The sequence below is a fragment of the Manis pentadactyla genome, chromosome 6, assembly GCF_030020395.1.
Source record: "Manis pentadactyla isolate mManPen7 chromosome 6, mManPen7.hap1, whole genome shotgun sequence".
Lineage (NCBI taxonomy): Eukaryota > Metazoa > Chordata > Mammalia > Pholidota > Manidae > Manis > Manis pentadactyla.
In genome coordinates, this window is record NC_080024.1 from 28693689 (window position 1) to 28714794 (window position 21106).

The window sequence follows — 21106 nt, forward strand, 5'->3', positions numbered from 1 at the left end:
AGATCCATGCACTGCTACAGCTGTAGATGCACTCATCCCACCAGCTCCTGGACTTGCCATGGGAATGAAGGAGATATCTAAGCTGGCCTGTGCATACAGTAAAACAACAAATTTGACTGGATCTATACTGTTGGAACTCAACCAAGAATTAGGAGAAGTGCAAATTGTAGCGCTCCAAAATCTTACAACTACAGACTATTTACTGTTAAAAGAACATAAGGGATGTGAACATTCCCCAGGAATGGGTTGTTTTAATTTGTCTGATTTCTCTCAGACTGTTCAAGTTCAGTTGGACAATATCCACCATATCATAGATAAGTTTTCACAAATGCCTAAGGTGCCTAACTGGTTTTCTTGGTTTCACTGGAGATGGCTGGTAATTACAGATATGCTTTGGTTATGTAACTATACTCCTATTATGTTAATGTGTGTGCGCAATTTAAGTAGTAGCTTAAAACCTATACATGCTGAAGTAACTCTACAAGAAGATATGTCAAAGAAATAATCAATCTTCCCAGGTTTTCTTCTGCCTGCTACTTCTATAGCTTTTCTTCTTCCTTCCTAATTACAACCCTTAAATAGAATTCGTGCCTCATATCAAATTTACCGAGTATCATAATTCTTCCAAGTGGTAAAGATACCTCAAGACAAATGCTGGGCATAGAAGCTACAGGGCATAAATATGCAAAGAAATAAAAAGCTAACCATTTCAAACAATAAGGCTTCTCTCTCACTTACCAACTTTACATTTCCCTGTATGGCCCCGGAAGATGGCTGGTTAGCCAGAGACGGGTAAGATTCCTCAAGGGAGGAACAACCTAAGACAGGCACAGTCGCAGGGGGGCCATCAGGTGAGAAATTGGGGATCAACAGAGGTGAGGCTTAGAACCTCACCCCCCCGTTCTGAGAGAAATCTTCTGCATATGTGGATGTTTTATTGCCCTTGTCTAGCTTGGATTAACACATAGTCTACAGGCACACACCTGATCATCTACATTTGCTCTCTTACAACACTAAACTATGTTTTCTACCTTTATCTTGTATCTACCTACCACTTCAGCATTTTATTAAAAATAATAATAATAAAGAGAGAAAGGTGGTATCCACATATAAATCAAGTATAAAAACCAAATGAGTATTCATATTTGAACTGACTATTTATAGTTCATAATGCATGAGCAAAACCAAAAGTTTCTGTGATGACTGCCCTTGTACTGTTCACTATGTAACTTATTCATTATGTAAGAATTTGTTCTCCATGTAAGAACTTGTTTGTTATGCCTCAGAAGATTGGAGACTGACGAAAATTAGGCTTGGGGTGGATTAATGATTGTGCATTGAACATTGACTCCCCTATACAGAATTTTATTGTCGTTAACAACCATTTGATCAATAAATATGAGAGATGCCCTCACAAAAAAAAAAAAAAAAAAAAAAAGGACAGGACAGACTTCCAATGGTAAAATAAATAAGTAACCGGGATGTAATGTATAGCATAAGGAATATAGTCAAGATATTGTAACAGCTTGGTAGGGTGATAGCTGGAACCTAGAATTATGTATATAAATGTTTTATCACTGTGTTGTACACTTGAAACTAATGTAATGTAATACTGTGCGTCAACTACCCTTCAATAAAAAATAATTATCTAAAAAAAAAAAAAAAAAAGATGCCCCACAAAGGAAAGGTAAACTTCACTGCACTACTCAGGCAGTCCAAATTTTCTTGGTAAACTAGATTATCTAAATGTTTTATTTATTGTGATCTGGGATATGGTAGTTTTCAAAAAGATAAAATTGCATAAAGTAACCAAAATAAAAGCACATAATGGGTCAGTAATTATGTATGCTAATATATGTGAACAGTGAACACACCTGTATATAAAATATATACATATATATGTAATATAAAATATATTATTACTGCAGACATATAATGTCTAAAGGCTTCATATCAAATGGTACAGTCTGGGCAGAAGGACTGTGGTGCTGGGGTGTGGAGGCAGAAACTTTTTTTTGCTTTTTACATTTCTTACTGATGTTTTAGAATAATTTTTAAATATAATTTAGTACATATTTCATGAATGTGAAGTAGTATCTGCAGTATGAATCATCACAGTGGTATAGCCATAGAGCTGTGGGGGTTCAGAGGAGGACTTCATTTTCTACTAGAGGGTATGTAGAAAGTTTGCAGGAATAGGTGAGTTTTTGTACTCTCTCTCCCGTCTGAGCAAAACATGCACAAGCAGAGGTGAAGGGAGGTCTAGGTGGGGGATCAGTGAGAAAATGCATGAATACTGGGAGGGGTGAGTAATAGAAGCAACATCAGGTCACCTGGCTGGAATATGGGAGAGTGGAAAAGAGTGGCTGCTTTGTGTGAAAGGTCCCTGGGGACATTCATAGTGGAGGGATCAGGCTGCATCCATTGTACCCCCTAATTAATCTTAATATCCCTAGAAGTAGGACAAGCACTGTGACATATTCTTTTTTTTTATTAAGGTATCATTGATGTGCAATCTTAGGAAGGTTTCACATGAGCAACCCGGTGGTTACTACATTCACTCATATTATTGAGTTTCCCCCACACCCCATTGCAGTCACTGTCCATCAGCGCAGTAAGATGCCAGAGTCACTACTTGCTGTGACATGTTCTTGCAAAAAAAAAAAAAAATCTAACTGAACCTTAAGATCTAAATAGCAGTTGACAAAAAACATGGAAACAGAGGAACATTTATACAAGACCATAAGGATACATTCACCTAAATCTAGAATGTGAGAAATTCTACAGGATGAATGAACTATCATCATTTATTAAAGATGAGAAATTATCTTCAATAAATACATGGCATGAAAAGAAAAGAGAAAGAGGGAACTATTATAGATTCAAAGAGATGCAAAAGATATATCAACCATATCAATATGTGAACCTAATTTGAACAAACTATCTGTATAAAGAAATTTTCTGAGACAGCTGGGAAAATTAGACACTGATAAGGTGTTAGATAAGGAATTCTATTGTTGCATATGAAAGTGGTATCTTTCATATTATAAATATGCATACATATATATATATTATGAAAATTTTATCTGCTGGGTTAGAGATATACCCTGAAGTATTTACAGAAGAAATGATAAAATGTCTGCAGTTTGCTTTCAAATATTTCAACAAGAACAATAAATAACAAGAATTGGAGGGAGTGAAGATATGAAGCAAGAATAGCAGAGACTTGATTTTTGAAGCTGAGGGATGAGCCATGAGTGTTCATTTTACTCTTCTACATGCTTTTGAGTGTGTTTTAAGGCCAAGAAGGAGTTTGAACTTTATTGTGTAGTGCCAGGAAACTTGTGAAGGGTTTTGGGCTCAGGAGGGGGTATGGGAAGGGCCAGTAAGCTTAATCTGGTAACTGTGTGAAATGGCCAGGAAGGAGGACTAGAGGTGGGAGCCTTTTTAAGACCTTATCTTGGTGTTAAAAGTACAAGTTTCCAATTATAAATAAGCCATAGTCTGTAATGTACAGCATGGTGACTATAGCTAATAATACTGTATTATATATTTGAAAGTTTCTAAGAGTAAATCTTAAAATTTCTTATCACAAGAAGAACATTTTTAGTAACTGTATATGATGGTAGGTGTTAACTAGACTTACTATGATCATTTCACAATATATACAAATACAAAATCATTACATTGTACACCTGAAACTACAGTGTTAGTTATACCTTAGTTGAAAAAAAAAAAAGACCTTGATTAAGGAAGGTGGTGGACATGAGAATGGAAACATTTTTGAGATCAGGTAGAGGAAGTAAACTCAAAAGAGGAACCCTGGTGGGTTGGCAGTACAGAAGTGAATCAAGTGCATGATGGGGAAAATTCCATTCTTCCTCTTCAGTCAGTATCAATGATTGTCCTTAAGCCACTGCACTGGCACCGCAGGACAGGACGAGGTGGAGAGGGAGAAGGGATCTTCATTTAGGAGGGACTGAACCAGCCCAGGCGGAAAATGGATTAACAAAGAGTTCTGTAGGGTTTTTTTCCCTTCTTTTTCACAAGAAATTACTCTTTTGTGGTTTCAGTATGACATTTATAGACAACAGTGATTCATTTTGGTCATCTTTCCAGTTTTATTGGGGGATAGAGTGATGATCTTTGTCTATGGTCCCATCTGAATTATTTATGATAATTGTCAAGACAGATACTGTATTATTCATTTGTGAAACTGGACACTTTACAATGTGTGTGGTGTTAATTAAATAAGTTGGAATGATACAGTCTGGGAAAACAAAAGTTGAACTATAGTAAATTAATGAAAACTTAGATATAAATAGCTTCTGATTTATCAATAGCAAAAATGTTAAAAATAAACCTCAGATTCAGTAGAAAGTAGCAGTTAGAGATTAAAGAGAAATGGTAGTTTTCCAGCCCTGTACAATCAAACGTCACTAGTACTTTAAAATTATACACCCCCCAGAGAATAGGTTCCTGATCACTTTTGCCCTCTTCCTCTTGATTCTTCTTTTTCAAGAAATTAACACCACAAACTGCAGTACGGGCCATTTCCTATGAGTAAAGCCCATTTTTTCTGTCTCAATTTAACATACGTATTTAGAGATGGCTGAGCTGGGATAGAGAGAAAATATTGAAACACAATGTGTTCTTTACCCTTACTCTGCATCAAGGTGTGAGGGAACTTTCGGGACTGCCTAGCATGACTTCTAATTCCATCCACCCAGGCTGGCATCTACCACCACAGCTTGGATAGTCAGAAAGAAGTGACAGTTTAGTTTTGCTGTTGGCCTCAGCCCAATTAAAGTAGAATTTCTAATTCATGGTAGCTGTTATAAAAAGCTTACAGGGAGGAAAGAAAAGAAGAGATTCCTAGCTAAAAGCAAAAGAGGTAGTTTTTATTTTATTAAGGGATGCATAACAGAGCCGCTGGGTCACAGGAGGGATGGGATGGAGGGACACATGGTTCCGAGTCTTATTATGGAAAAGGTTGAACTACCATCAGTGCTTGATGGAAATGAGAGGGGTGAGGTGGGAGCATGTCTCTAACAGCACTACCTCCCTTATTACATTATCAGAAAAGAAAGATAACCTGAGAATAGGCATCCATTATCTCTCCTTACAAAGGGATTAGTGTGGGTTGCAAGAAATTAATGGCTTTTGAGTTATCACAGAAATACTAATGAATGTCAGGATGGGAGATGTAAAGCAGGTAAAACTGGCTTTTCTCAGGCTCATTTCTCTCCTTTTTTTTTTTCCCGTTAGCTATTTTAAGATCTAGATCTGTGTTACTCTTTTTCTTCAGCCAGTATCAGATATCATACCCTTTGGGAGTATGATTTGTCTTCTTTAGGGAGTGATTCAATTAGTTTATGACCATCTTCAATGTGTGTCAGCAAAGAGACTGAGAAACATCTCAGAAATGAGATCTCCACCAGGGAGGAATGCTCCCTTTTCCATGGACGTCATTCTCGTGCTTGCTACAAGCATCAGGAAGTCTTCCAAGGGACAGTCCCCTTCTATTAAAGTACTAAACTTGTATATATTGCAGGTAACCATTGATTAAAGATGGCATAACCAGATAAACCTGTGAAACAGAGGGGAAGAGAAGGGAATTATACTTACATATGTTAGGCACTGTGCTAGGAGCTTTGTTTTTGATTCACCAAGTACTGTTTAAGTACCAGGCGTTTCACCATGCGCTGTGACATAAGAACAAAAAAACAGACCTCACCCCTGTCCTCAGGGGAGTTTATAGTCCAGCAGGGAGGACAGACTTTTTAAAGAAACTTCATAATTTATTTTATTTGCTTAGATATTCAAATAAACTATTATAATACAGCCTGATAAGAGCCCATCAAAGAGGATAGTCGTAGTAGGACTACCTGATACCCTGATACTGACCCAGGGATATGTGTGTGCAGGCAGCGGATAGGGGCTGAGGGAGTGGGGACCAGCTCTCTTTCTGAGAGAGAGGCTAGCTGAGTGAAGGGTAGTGTGGCAGCTCTTGGAAGTGGTGGAAGGAGCATTGCAAGTAGTGGGAGCAGCATCAGCACCTACGTACAGCCAGGCTCAGGGGGACAGATTGCTCTCTAAGCAGAGGCCTAAAACACAAGCTGGTTGAGTCAAGTATGGAGGACTGGCCACAGGACAGAAGATTCACGAACGGGCCCTGAAGACTAATGGGGATGCCTGAAAACAGGAGACTGTGCAAACAGCAGGCTTCTTGCTCTGCCCTTCCCAGTCGCCCTTCCTGGCCTTGCCAACTTAAAGAAAGGCCAGAGTATAGCAAGAGAAACATTCTCTCTTGTGTATTTGGTCCTCTGTAGAACGTTAACTAGAAAACAAGAAATCCTGGCAAAGTGCAATTGTTTTGTGGGCCCATGGGCAGAGTCATGTTATTGCAGTATTTCTGTTTTCCACCCAGACCTTTGCATGTCACACTGACACTGTAAACTATTCCCCTGCCCCCCAGTACTTAGTCTTGCACTCATAATTCCACCCTAGTTAAGTTTTTTAAACCCGAAAAATTTCCCCTATTACATCCTGTCAATTAGGTGCTGTCTTGGAATTTTACAACTTCCACTATGTTCAGTTGGAACCCTGATCTGTTTGGTCTCTTGCACCTGCCTTTTCATCTCATTGAATTCATTCATACTAATGAATTCATACATTGCCTCTTTTTTTTTCTTTCTTTCTAGAACACAAGCAGGCGTTCCCAAACATCCTGAAGAAGGGTTACCTGGAGGTGAGGAAGGACCACGACAATTACTGGCAAAGCTGTTATGCAGAACTCTCCCCATACAACTTACACTTCTACAGCCTTGACAGCAGTGGGAATCAAAACCTCTATGCCACATACCAGCTTGCACACTTCCAGAGCATATCTGTTTTGGGCAACCTGGAGGCCAGACTCGTGGATACCGTTCTGTATGACAACACCCAGCTACAGCTAAAGGCAGAGTCACCGTGGGAGGCTTTGGACTGGGGGCAGAAGCTTTGGGAGGTCGTGCATGCTGCTGTTCCTGGCTATCTGAGACGGCAGGATGAGCTGGCAAACTCCCCAGGGCTCAGCCATCATGTCAACTGTACTCAGAATCATTGTTTACAGAATAAATCCAGTGGGCTGCTCGCACCATCCCCTGTCTCGGAGAGCCCCAAACAGTACCAAAACATCCTCAAGTCAGGGACACTCTACAGGCTAACTGTCCAAAACAACTGGAAGGCATTTACCTTTGTGTTGAGCAGGGCCTACCTTATGGCTTTTCAGCCTGGCAAGCTAGATGAGGATCCCCTGCTCAGCTACAATGTGGACGTGTGTCTGGCTGTCCAGATGGACAACCTGGATGACTGTGACTCTTGTTTTCAAGTTATTTTCCCCCAAGATGTCCTCCGCCTCCGTGCTGAGACCCGGCAGAGGGCTCAGGAGTGGATGGAGGCTCTGAAAACAGCTGCCAATGTAGCGCGGAGCTCAGAACAAAACCTGCAAGTCACACTGAGGAGCAAACCCATGGATCAGATGGGTGGGCATGAGGTCAGGAAGAACAAACGTCAGTCTGTGACCACCAGCTTCCTCAGCATTCTGACAACTTTATCTTTGGAACGAGGACTCACTGCTCAGAGTTTCAAGTGTGCAGGTATGAAACAAATTTTTAGCTTAAAGCTTATTAAAGAACAGTTGGAATTCACTTTAAAAATCCCCCAACAGGCCAGTCATAGCTACCTCTTGTTTAAAAAGCATGTATCCTTCAAGGAATTTACTGTATTAAAACATTTGTCTATCTTCATGCCATGCTGGTGAAGTCAGTGGAGGCAGATATGATATACCCACTGAATCAAAATGACTTGGCGGGAGCATGACCTGACTGGAATTTAGGCTTCTTGAGTCAGCTGTGATTCCGTTTCCTCTGCCTTCTTAAATAAAGGTCACTGGGGATGTGATTGTCACAGTGTGTCTATAAGAGACATTTGGGCCCAAAGCCAACTACAGACAGTCCTTAGGCAAGGAAGACGCCCACAGTCAGTAACTGTCATTGATCTGACCTTGTCAAATTCTGTTAAGGTAGAATCTAGAAAGCCAGCCTTGACAGAGAATCTGGAGGTGGCTAAGACAGGGTAGATGATGATTCAGCTGATGACTTCTGAGTCACCACGGGCTTGTGCTTCATCCTGGGAACTGCTGTGGACGAGTGAGACACAGAGAAGTTCAAGGCCAATCATCTGTTCCTCCTTAAAACCCTATTACTGCCCTTCCTCCCTACTTCCCATCCCTCTAACCCTCCCCAAAGCAGTAATGTAGAAAGAAAAACCCTCTAAACCAAATCTATATATCTACTATAAACTCAATCAAATTGTTTCCCTTTCCCTTGTGTCAAGAAGTTTACCATGGAGGTAGCTTTAATTGGAAGCCTGCTTTGGAAGAAGTCAATTCAACTATATCATACTTAAGTATGTTTTAAAAATGAACAGGAATTTAGTCACCATTTTCAATTTTGTGCCTGTTCCTGCACTGAAAAGCCAAATAGTGGTGGAACAATGGAATTTTGAATTTAGGTTAGTTGTGATGATGGCCTTTCCTATTGAAAAATAATTTACCTAACAGGGAGGTTAAGGGAATCACCTCTGTTTTGTCCAGAGGGCCTCAGTAACTGAGAAGCAGAACTTGCAGGGTTGGGTAGAAGAGACCAGAAATACTGAGCCCATACAGAAGCCATATAGTGTGTTGTGTGCATGTATCTGCAGGCATGAATGACCTTGTGTTAGGCTACTTCTGGAAAATGGTTTTGAAATAAGGAGACAATGGTTTTAACACAGTTTTTAGAAATTATTAACATTCCTGTGTCTTATTATACTACTGCATGTATTATATTTCAGAGTTCAGCCATTCACCTGTCATTTATTAAGTGCTTACTCTGCATACATTCTGGAATTATGGTGCACTTCTGTGGCTTAGATTGCTGATAGGGTCAACAAGTCTGTAGTGTTACTGTGTGCTCAGCTAGTTCTCAATGTAGAGATAAGAGTAGCTGAATCAGGAAGCTTTCTAGTAAAAGAGGGAAGAAAAGCCTCAGGGATTACACAAGGATTGTCACCTAGTTGACAACTAATTTACCTTCCTCTCTTAAGGTTACTTCCTGATGGAGTGTGCACTGCTAGCGTTCTGTGCTGCACTAATAGCATTTCTAGTTCTCAGACGAAGGGGAAATACAGGTAGAGGGTACCATTCAGCAGGTCCACTGAATCTAACAGTTAGAGAAATGAAAACAGGAGAAATACAAAGAAAGGTGGGTAGAAGAGGCAGGGAAAAAGAAGCTAAGTAGAAAAGAACAGGAGAAGGATTACCTTATGGGCAGGGATAGACATTTTTGGCAGCTGCTTTCGGTTCCATGTTTTAGGGCACCTCCCTTTGCTGTCTAAATTTGCTCACTCGATTTGGCTGGTTGAGAATAGGTGGGTGGGTAGGAATAGGGAATCCAGGAGATAGGAGTAATGTAGTCTAAAACTCATTTGCTCTGCCTAGCTTTTATCTTCATGCTCTGGTGTAGAGTTCTAATGGGGCATAGGTAAGTTTCTAATTTGGGGTGGGAGAATTCAACCCTAATTTGCATAGTGTGGCCAGTTCCAAAGTAGATGTTTTTTTTTTTACCTCATTTCAATGCCCCCTCTTCTATTGGAAAATGCCTCATTCAGTAGCTAATGTGAAACTCTCGGTTTTAGTGGGCTGCATTTCATTTTCCTTAATTACCCATGCATGTAATACTGGTTTCCTGCCTCAAGTAGGAATACCTCATCTCCTGTAGGGGGCAGAGTCTCAAAAGAAAAAGGCAAAAATTTGATAAGCAAACCTCTGAATGTTTTTTAAATTACTTGGGTGGCTGTTCATTATATCAAAGATTATTACAGCAGATGGAACTTTAAAAATTGATCTGTTTCTCACAAGCACAGTTAATCTAAACCAGCTGTTTATTCATTTAGTATTTGTGCTGCCTAACTTTTCATCCTTGTAAAAACACTAATTGAGTGAAAAAGCTGGTTGCATAGCATGTTTATCATACAAAATATCAAAAAATCCAGTATTTTCAGTAGAACCTTGGCTTCATCTGTTATTTTGAGGAGAAGCTAATTCACAGTATTTCATGGCTTTAGTGAGCCTATTTAGCCTATGAGTTTTTATGTCCACTTAGTCCATCCCCCTTTAAGTATTTTTGACAAACTTCAAAAGTGGAAGATTGCACTGAGTAGCTCTTTATTATGATGTCACTCAGTTGCTGCTCAGAGGAGCCACAAATATTGGTTTTAAATCTACAGAATAGTGCAGTTGGCCTTTTTTCACCAAATTCTTTCTGTAGGTGAACAATTTTCTATATCCTTCCTTGAAACTTAAAGAGCCCCTGCAAAGAAAGTGGACCATGACCATACCCAAATGCCTGAGGTTATGGTTTTGAAAATACATGCTTATGCATAACTGTATATTTCTTAACATGTGCTTGAACTTTTTATAGTTGTATTTGATTATGTGTGGTTTGTTCCACGACTTCCTCTCCAGCTCCATGACTGCCCCAGGCTGGGAGGTCCCAGCCACAGTGGTCTTCTTGCTATTCTGAAACCTACCTTGGTCATTCCTGCCTCCAGGGCCTTTGCACTTGCTGTTCCTTCTTCTTGTAAACATACCTTTGAAAATTAACCTGTTCATTCGACCACTTATTGTGGCTGGGTTTCTGACCATGTACCAAAAACTCAGAGGCATCTGGATGAATCAGTGCTGCAAGAAAGCAGACATGGGCCCTGCCCTCAGGGACCTTGCAGTCAGGCCACTAGGGAAGACGGACATTAATCACATCACATTGTGAATGCCAAATGGCAGCTGTGACAAGAGCTAACAAGGGAGGCCCATACATCAAATTAGAGAACTGTCAGAGGTGGTGCCAAGTAGAACTATATGAAATTGCAGATACTCAGTCATTTGGGGCCTACCAAAGGCAGTTTGATAAGGCTGATATTAATGTTCAACCCTGACGCCACAGAAGGTTCCTGAGCAGAGGAGCACATGATGAAAATGGTATTTTAAGAACAATTAATTTGGTGGCGCTTTACTGCAGCTTTTCAGAAACACCTCTATAGCAGAAAATGAGGTCCAGTTCTTTAGTGAAACTTTTGGTTGGCATTCAAAATTAGATTTGGCAGTGGGATATCTGTGATATTAAAATATTAAGGCTAAAACAAATGATTTGCGGCTTATTAAAATATTTATGAAATGTGTACCTGTAAGTGGCTCTAAATTAGGTTGTTCACAAAATGCTGTGTAAATTAGATTATAAGGCAGCAGCCCTGTTTTCTTCAGGAGTTAGACATGTGCATACCTACTTCCCCTTAATGGACAGATATATGGTTTTCTTGGCACTAGTAAACACAGATTATTTTTCCTATAATCAAGAAGCCCACCAATTGAGTACTTTAATAAAAGGGCCCAGTGTGGTGTTTATAGGTGTGATAAGAGATGCAAAGCTCACCTTTTAAATTGTTCCTGGTGTTACTGCTTTGAAATCTGGAGGTAAAATTGGATGGCCCACTGTGGAACAATGTTCTAGATTCTGAACTGAAGTTGAAAATGTTAACAGAAGAGATAGCAAGAAAAGCAAGAAAAACAGTGAGCGTAGGGGAGCCCCTCAACCATTTTCACACTGTCAGTTTTTATGGCTTTCCTCCTTTGGCTGCTCTTTAACCCCTTGGAACTGCTGTTGCTAATTACATCTCTCCGGCATTAGGAGCTTTTTGCTTTCCTTTTCCACCCCAGCCCTTCGAAGGGGTAAACCCAAAGGCCAGGGGGAGTTTTGCTGTGAATTCTTCAGCCATTTAGTGCAAATTCCTGTAATTACCAGCATTGTGTCCTCTCTGAATGGCACACAATACAGCAGAAGCCATTCCTAATTGAGACCTTACAGGAGGTACAAATCCTCTCTTTGTTCAGGCTGACAAATTAGTGCCAGAAAGTGGCAGGGTCCGAGTGGGAATCAAAGGCAAGAAACACAAAGATGGAACTTAAGGCTACAGTAATAACCCTCTCTTGTCCTGAAGGGAAAAAGGGAATGACCAATGAAAAATGAAGTTTTTTTGTTATAAATTCCCTTGACGTGACAGCACCTCAGGGCTGCTCTATTTATTTAGCAAAAGTGATTAAATAGTAATACAACAGGGCTGCCTATTGTCTCCCCTGGGGCCCCCACCTTACAGACCCCTGCTGCCTTGGCTAATTGATTGACAATGAACCTTTGGTAAAGAACTATGTTGTTAGGACCTGAGATGGGTGGGGGGCATTTCCCCGCTCTCTTTGTGTGTCTGAGTGCGAGCGTGCGTGCCTGTGTGCCTCTGTGTGTGTGATTTCATTTTTGTTTGAGTTGCACTCCAGTTTTTCTTTACCCCCACCCTTCTTTCCTTTCTTTGCCCTTACTTTTTTTCCCCCACAGCTTTTCAGGGGTTGCTCCCAGATGACATTCACAAACAGGTAGTGAGGAATTAGAATTGCAGTGCAGGCTTCTGACAAGTTTATCTTTGGCAGAAACTTCCTCCTCTCCCCTTGCTCCATTTAAGACAGAAGGGCAACGTGAGACTAGAAAAAGGGAAGGGGGCTGATTATTGGCGCTTAAAGGTCAGAAAAGTGTTTTCTTTAGTTTCTCATTTGTGGGAACGGATGACTGAAACTAATCTTCAAACTAAGATTTCCTCTTAAATTACTTACTCAATTTAAAAAGAATCTGTGCACTAATAACACACGTTGGGGTCAGAGGGAGTTGTAGATAAAGAAATAAAAATTTGAATTATTTAGGCGCCCTTCAGTTCCTGGGAAGCCGGGATTGATTACTTGAGGATAGACTCTGGGTGCATGTGGTGTAACCTAGTCCCCCAAGGATGCTGTAAGTGGTGGGAAGATGACCACAGGCCTCCAGGCGGATAATTAATAGTCCCTGGTTATATATGCTCAGCTAGTTAAGCTGAAGCTAAATCCCTAATTTAACTCTGTTACAGCTGCAAAAACAAATCATTTCAGGCCCCCATGAAAGCAAAATAATATTAAACAAAGAGTATCGACCTTGTTAATACCACATGGCACTTCATGTGATAAATGAAGGCGTCTTTCTGGCAAAGGCCTGTTTTATGACATCGTTTAGACATAAAGGCTACCTTTACCCTGGTAATACAAGCATCCATGATAGAAAATACGGGGTGGTTAATTATTCATTAAATAGCTGCCAGTCTGGAAGTGAGCAATATTTCTGAGTTGGACATAGTTAGTTACTTATTGGCCTCAGAGTAAATCATGCAGAGTAGCAAGTAAAAAGAGAAATTGAATTTGGGAGCTGATTGTGTGTGAGAGTCTAGGTAAAGAAAGAGCTGTAGGTTTTTAAGTACCAAGAAGGGAAGTTGTATATTATGCTCTTGGGGAAAAAAATTCTAGCATAGCCAAAATCTGTTTTGATTTCCATGTGAAAAATTAGGGGTTCCTCTAGTAGCCAAGGTATCAAATCTCCTAAGGAAATGGAAGACAGAAATAAAAAGAAACTGTCCTTGATATCTCCAATTCCTATCTTTACTACTATTTTCAAATTTGCCTCTCACTTGCTAGGAATGGTAATAAGGTGAAGATTTATTTGAGTTAAGGCATAGGCAGGTGGCCAAGTGGAGGAGAAAAAGATGATAAAAAACTTAGATATGTGCCCCCCTCAAACATGTGAACACTTTGGATAAATGAAAATTGTTTAGTCCATTTTTGTCTTCTCACCTTGTGTTGTTTAAGTCATTTTGTTTTTTAGTGCATTAGACTGTTGTTTCCGGGAGGTGAAATCTCTAGTTTGTGTGTATGTGCATCCTGAAAGGTTGAGTTTTATTTCTCCAACCTTGAATATGACCATGGAGGTGTTGCCGATAGTAAATTTTTCAAGTGGAGTTTTGGTGGTGGGTTTATTTCAACAAGCATTTATTAAACCTCTTGTTTGCCACCCTCATGCTCTGCCTGCCAGGCAACCTCGGGATATGCAAATAGGAGTGATGTGCAGGCTGTGCTCTTCAAAGATTTATAGAATCCCCTCCATCTGGAGGCTTGAAGCAGGTCAGTAGGAGAATGGGCCTGGGGATAAGGGGTTAAGCATCATGTCCACTGACTTGGAGACTAATACATTCTGTCTCTGCTATGACAGAGAGTGTCTGTAATAGAGATTTTGAAAGCTAAAGAGCTAAAGTGGTGTCTCCTACTTCCCCATTTTAAACTTCACCCTTTTATTTCCTGCAGAATTAAACTCAGAGAAAATCTCCTTGGCTTTTACTATCCATCTATCAAAGATAAAACTAGAATTTCTGCTGTGTACTCATTATGTAGGAGGTGCTATGGGAGATATACGCAAAGCATAGATACATAGATAAAGCATAGATACTAGACTTTATAGTCTAGTAGGGGATGCACAGTGAAAACAAGGGATTACTAGACAGGTCAGGTCCATGATATATAGCACTTAGTGTTCAGAAACATTGGTAAAACTCTGAAGTTAGAGAGACTTAGGTTATCAGAGAGTATAATTATGTCATTTTTGTGAATGATTGGCAGTTTTACCCAAGGATTGTTGACTAATGGATCCCTTTTAGCCTAGAAGTTTGTCAGTAAAGACACATGATAATAAGAAGCAGCATAATTTAGTAATTAAGATCAAGAACTCTGCAATCAGACTGGCTGGGCTTCCAGATCTGCTACTCACTAGCTGTGTGATACTGGGTAAATTAATTAACATCTCTGTATCTCCATTTTTGAATCTCAAATGTAAGAAAATAATCACATCTATCTCATAAGTTTGTAGTGAGAATAAAATGAGTTAAAAGGGCTTGGCACAATGCCCGGCACATAGTATGTGGTAGATAAGGATTAGCTATTTTTGTTACTTGCCCACATAAGATAATAATTATCTGGGTAAAGGTATCATAGGCATACTTACAAATTTGCAGCTCTCACAAAAGTAGGTTGGACAGCTAATGTTTCTGAAGCATAATCTACAGGAATGGACTAAATAGGAGGGGATTGAGTAGGGATAAACAGATAGTCCTATACTTATGTTCAGAAAATTAACTGCAAAGATAGATGGTAGAGGACACTTGATGCAATAGCAGCTTATGTGGGCACACAAGTGAGGCAACAGGGAGGCCATAATCCATGCTGCTGCGGCTACATCAAAAGCAGTCACAGAACAGGTCCAGAAACAAGTGCTTGTACCCTCATTGTGCTCTGCCCTGGCCAGACCACATCAGAAATTTCAGTTATGGATGCTGCTCTTGAAGAATAAATAACCACATCTATTAACATGTGAAAGGATAGCAAAGGGACTAAAAGGCATGCCATTCAGATTTAACCCAGAATAGAGAGGACACAAGTGTTGCCTTCACATACTTGAAGGCTGCCACTTAGGAGAGAAATAGGCCTTCTCTGTGTAATTTCACTGGACCAAGGTAACAGATACGTGCAGAGTAGAATGGATTTCCCATATTTAAGAAGATCTGATGGCCATGGGTGAAAACGAATAGCGTGGCAAGAGCCCTGGCCAGTGAGCCTGGAAGACATGGGATTTTGACCTTAACAGAAGTTACCTAACTTGTCTGAGTTATCTACAAGATGAAGAGATTTATTAATTCAACTCTTCTGCAAATGTTTATTGAAACCCTACTATGTTCTAAGCACTATGCCTGATGCATGAAGAATAAGACAACCTCATTGTGTTCTCACAGAAATTAAAAATTGGAAGCCAGACAAATAAGTAATTATAGCACACAGATGAACTCAAAGGTCTGTGAATTTCCTCCCAACACCTCCGTCTGTCTGGGTTATTTTAGAGGGAACAGCCATGCTCTATATGGCCCTTTTATCTCTCATTCTGTGATTCTTTGAATGTCTATAGAAGATTAGAGAAAATTAGATTAATGTGGTCCTTCATTTAAACCTCATTTAATAAGTAATACCTTTTTCCTTTGGGGAAGAGATTTTTTAAACCAGTAGAAATATCACTTGACTAAGAAGACAGGAGATGGGAATCTTTTTCCTGGCTCTGATACCTATCACTGGATAAATTACTTTGCTTTTCACCCTTTTTTGTGTCAAAATTTCTTGGTACAGGAAATCATTTAAAAAAAATATGTATATTAAGAAAATGAATACATACTGAAATAGTAATATGAGTCTATGGAAGAAGAAGAATGTTATATAATTTGGGTTTTGAAGTATCTCACATCTTAAAATTCAGAGAGATTTGATCACTTTATATAAGTAGGCCGTTTGATTTTATAGGATATAAATTTGCTTTTTGATTTATTCCTGGTATCTCATCATAGAAGTCACATGTTGGTCTTTGATATGTTTCAGAAGAATAAAATCATTTTGAATTTCAGAAGATATGGATCTTTTGATAGACCTTCCTGAACTTCATAGACCATAGCTGTGCTCTCTCTCTCTCTTTTTTTAAAGCTGTTCATTTCTCCTGGTCTTTGTTGCTATACTTTGGTCTGGAAAGTTCTTGTCCCTTTTTGTAGCTTCCTTTATGGTTAACATTGTTCTCACATGTGTTCATTTTCAGCTAAACTTCTAAAATAAATGTTAATGTGCTATTAGACCGTATGTTGAGTTAAAAGTTTCTGTTTACTTACCTGTCGCTGGAGCAGAAAGTGATTGAGGTGTGGTTTTAGGATAGACTGGGGTATCCTACCTGGATAGGTCAATATTCTCCTAAATTTCTAGCTAAATTCCTTTAAAGGAAAAGCTTTTCATGGATTCCTCTAAGATGAAGAGTTACTTGAGAAGCTTTCTGAAATCCATTATACTGCCTAAAAGCAAAACATACTAAGGTGAAAAAACTGCTGTTTAAAAATACATCTCTAAATAAAGAAATCTAGTAAGATAGTAATACCAATTTATTTCTTACACTAACATTTTCATCCAGTCATTCATTCATTCAACAAACACAAGCCACATACAGTCCCAGAAATTGAGGTGTGAGGTAAATGAATGAAAAGTTAATTTTAGCAGTAGAAAATATGACTGGATGCAGGTCTTTATACCTTGAAATGTGTTAACACAGAAAATATTTTAATTGAATCACATTAATAAAAAACAAAGCATGAAACTCTTTTACATGTTTCAGATGGGAAATAGAGCAGCTCTACAAACCTGTGATGAGCCCTGAGATCAGGGGTGATAGGCAATGTTCTGGGTATAGTTTTATATTATGCTTTGTTGAAGACTTCTGGGTCTGAAAAATCCTTTACACCCTTAAAGACTTCTTTCCAAGTCTTCCTTGACTACCCTAACCCCACCCTACCCTAATCCTCCAGGCAGAATTGAGCACTCCTGCATGACCCCATGCCCCCTTCACTCTACTGTCCGTGGGTCTATGTTTTGAGTCAGGTTTTTTTGAGGACAGGACTCCAGCACTCTCGGTGTGGTTGGATTACTATTTGTATCAGAATCATGAGAGTGATGTGGCGCACAATGGCTGGACTCTTCTCTACACCTTTTGAAGCCAGATCTCTTGGATCTAGTCTAAAGATTGTAACTAACTTTCCAGTTGGCTTGCATGCATGCAAAGTTTGAGAAAGTACCAGCCTAGATCATAGGAGTTCTTAGTGAATGAATCAAGTCATACTTCAATTTTCTCTAGGTTATATAAGCATATTTCCTTTAACTTTTTCTTCTACATATGTCTAACATTTTAACTATTGATGTATCAATCTGCTGACAATTGCCAGGTTTCCATGTCTTCCTTACATTCTAGAAACTACAATGACGTTCCAATAGGGTTTTACTCAATGAAGAATGCAAATGAAGAAAGAGATTAGTTCAAGTCCTTACCCACATTCTGGTTTTCTTTTTAATACATCCTAATGTTATGCCTAGTCTTTGTTTTATACCTGATAAGCATATTTAGTATTTCAATACTGAGATAGCCTTTACTTCCCCCCATTTCTTTGCTACCATCAGGGTCATCTTTCACCTAGACACTACAGTGACCTCCTAACCTGTCTTCATGCTGCCATTATAACCTTTCCCAAATCTTGTCTTAACCACAGTGAATGTGGTCTTTTTAAAATTCAGATTGACCCTGGTAGACCTCTCCTTACACTCCCTCAGTGGCTTCCCATTTCTTTTGGCATGAAGACTAGCATTCTTGCAAGGACCCTGCATGATTTGGCTCCTGCCCACCTCCTCACCTTCAACTCTTGCCTTCTTTCACTTTTTCCCACACACTGAATTCCAGCCACACTGACTTCACTTTTTTCCTCAAATGCACCACTTACTTCCTACCTCTCTAGGGGCTTTGCATGTGCAGTTGCCTCTCCATAAAATATTGCCACCATCTCCACTACTCCAAACTCATTCTTCAGGTTATTACTCAAATTTTACTTTTTCAGTAACACCTTCTCCAACCAAACCCTCAGACTGATTTAGGATCTATTTATTTCCTTCCTCTCTAATGCTGATTAGTACCTCTGGTACTTGTCATCATTTGTGTAATTGTTTATTTAATATCCACCTCCTCCACTTGACTGCAAATGCTCTAATGGCAAGGGCTGTGTTATCTTGTTCATCAGTCTCCCTAGTTCTACATCTGGCCCACAGTAGGTGCACACTAAATAATTCTCATCATCCTGTTTTGAACCCTCCCTCCCCATTCCCACCATTCAGTTTCCTGCTTTCACCATCTTTCCCAGGGATCCTAGGTTAGAATTATCTACAGATATAATTAACATGGTCTCTACTATTATGTGGGTTGTTTAAAAATATTAATAAATAACAGACTCAAAACTTACCCTTTTGGAAAGCCAGTTATGATCTGGATGATATCTAGGGACTTAAAAAAATTTTAGGGGGAAGGACTATGTAAACTTATAGAGCCTTTATTATATCGATATGTGGGATATGTATGCAACGTTTCCATACTTACTTGACCCTCTTTTTGCAAGACTAGGCTTCCCCAAATGCAGGGTGCAAACCCTTGTTCTGGGCACTGCACCATCAGAATTTCTTGCATTTATGCATATTCTATTTCAATCCCCGTTGGTGTACTGCAGTTCCATTGTGGCACTAATTACCCACAGATCGCACAGGTCCCATGAGTTAAAACTTGATCCTCTATAGGACTGCACCACTGCAGATGCCAGCCACAAGTTTAGGAGGTCCTCAGTCCACCTGCCATCTGTCTAATTAGCTGCAAATATGTGAGTTCCCACAACACCCTCAGGTTGATAATTTGCTGGAACAACTCGCAACTCAAGAAAGTTCTATATTCACAGTCACACTTTTATTGGAGAAGATACAAATCAGGAGCAGCCAAATGAAGAGACTTAGATGGCAAGGTCTGGGAGGGCTCCATGCCCCTCCCTCAAGGAATCAGCCTGGTGGCCTCCCAGCACATCAGTGTGTTCATCAGCCAGGAAGTTCCAGAGCTTCAATGTCCAGAGTTTTTCCTGGGGTCTCATTGATTGAATCATTGACCTCATGATTGATCTCAATCTCCAGCCCCCCCTTCTCTCTTCAGAGGTCAGGCTGGCTCAGAGGCCCAACTTCTAAACACGTGGTCGGTCCTTCTGGTGACCAGGCCCTACACTAAAGCTATTTAGTGGTCAACCGTGAGTCACCTCATGAGCAAAACTCAGGTGTGATCCAAGGGGCACATGAACCATAAAGACCGCGTCACTCAAGAAATTCCATGGGTTTTAAAAGTTTCTTGCTAGGAATCAGGGAGAATGACTAGACAATTCTTTATTACACAATAGCATGGGACATTGCGTGGGCCATTTCCATAGCAAAAATGGAACCTGGATGAAAGGAGGCTAAGTGATGTATGTGGTTGCCCCTCAGAGAATGAGGAAGCCTCAGCCTATTCACTCTGTTTTCGTCATTTCCAATCAGCTACTGGTATGTGCCTTCCAGGACCGACTCACCCACCTAAGGATGCGAGCTTTCTGGTTTTATATTCCTGGAACTAAGCAGCTCCAGAAGCAGTCAAAACATTGGTTGGCTCAGGGCTGCCCAGTGTCAGTACAGCCTTCTCAGTGTGCCAGCTCAGGGCGGTTGGAGTAATGTGCACCTCCACTGGCTTTGTGATTCACAGTCTCTTAACACTCTCAAATCTTGACTTAAAATAAAATGGAGAGCTTTTCCTTTTTCAGTGGGCATAGTAAAGGTGACCAACAAAATTAATTTTATTTAGTAGCTGTTCTTTATTTATTAACTGAAAATAATTTAGTATGTGCTATACACCACTTCTAGAAGGGAGCTAGGATTCCAACACCAAAGACATGCAAGCTTGTATCAACTTAGAAAAGATTGAAAATCTTTATCAATAAAGATGTTTTTCTTAGCCCCCAGACTTTTAGAGACCAGACAAAATAACACATGATTTGGTGGCTGGGAAGCATCAGGTCTCAGTGGATAAGTAATAAATTAGGAGCACAGGAGCTCGGTCTTCTGCCTATAGCCTGCCCTGCCACGGATTTATTATACAGCCTCCAGCCAGCCTTTTCACAGTCTTGTGGGTCAGCACCTTCAACACTATTATTTGAGGGAAGATTGAACTGCCTTGATTATGTACAATTCAAATATTATAAAATACCAGCTGAACCAAAGTACCAGATCTTAATTAATACTGTACATCACTGCACTTTTAACCCCCAGAAAAAAAAATATGGAAGAGGTTTCCCAAGTGATTCTTGGATGAAGAGAAGTCTTATCGTGGGCTAATAATGAATGGAAAATTTTTAGGAAAGTGGTATTTCTCACCCAGTGTTAAATTGAAGAATTTTAACTGAGTAAAATGTACCCAGGGTTTTCTGGCAACCCCTTGAGCCCAGCTTTCCTGTATCATCTTCGTCTCAGTGCTCTTCACCCACCGACATGCATGTGCTGGCTGCCTGATTGTCTCCCCTCTTCCTTATCAATCCCATTAGTAGATGCTGTATGTCTGAGCCATCATCCTTACAGCAGTTTTACAGACTTGTTGAATCATACCTCTTCATTCTGCTCTCAGGGTCAGGAAAATGGAGATCAAAATATTGCATGTGTTGCTTATGGATCACA

At 39.9% G+C, this 21106-nt stretch overlaps 1 protein-coding gene across 5 annotated transcripts in view; it reads left to right on the forward strand.

Moving 5' to 3' along the window:
• PLEKHM3 (pleckstrin homology domain containing M3) overlaps positions 1-21106 on the forward strand; it is a 173992-nt gene that overhangs the window by 43584 nt on the left and 109302 nt on the right. For all 5 annotated transcript variants that reach the window (XR_008998196.1, XM_036920286.2, XM_036920283.2 and 2 more), the window contains exon 3: positions 6705-7640. Coding sequence is in view for 4 of the 5 variants with exons in the window: in XM_036920286.2 (XP_036776181.2) it covers positions 6705-7640 (936 nt within the window). In the remaining variant the exon portion in view is untranslated. The remainder of the gene's footprint in view (positions 1-6704; positions 7641-21106) is intronic.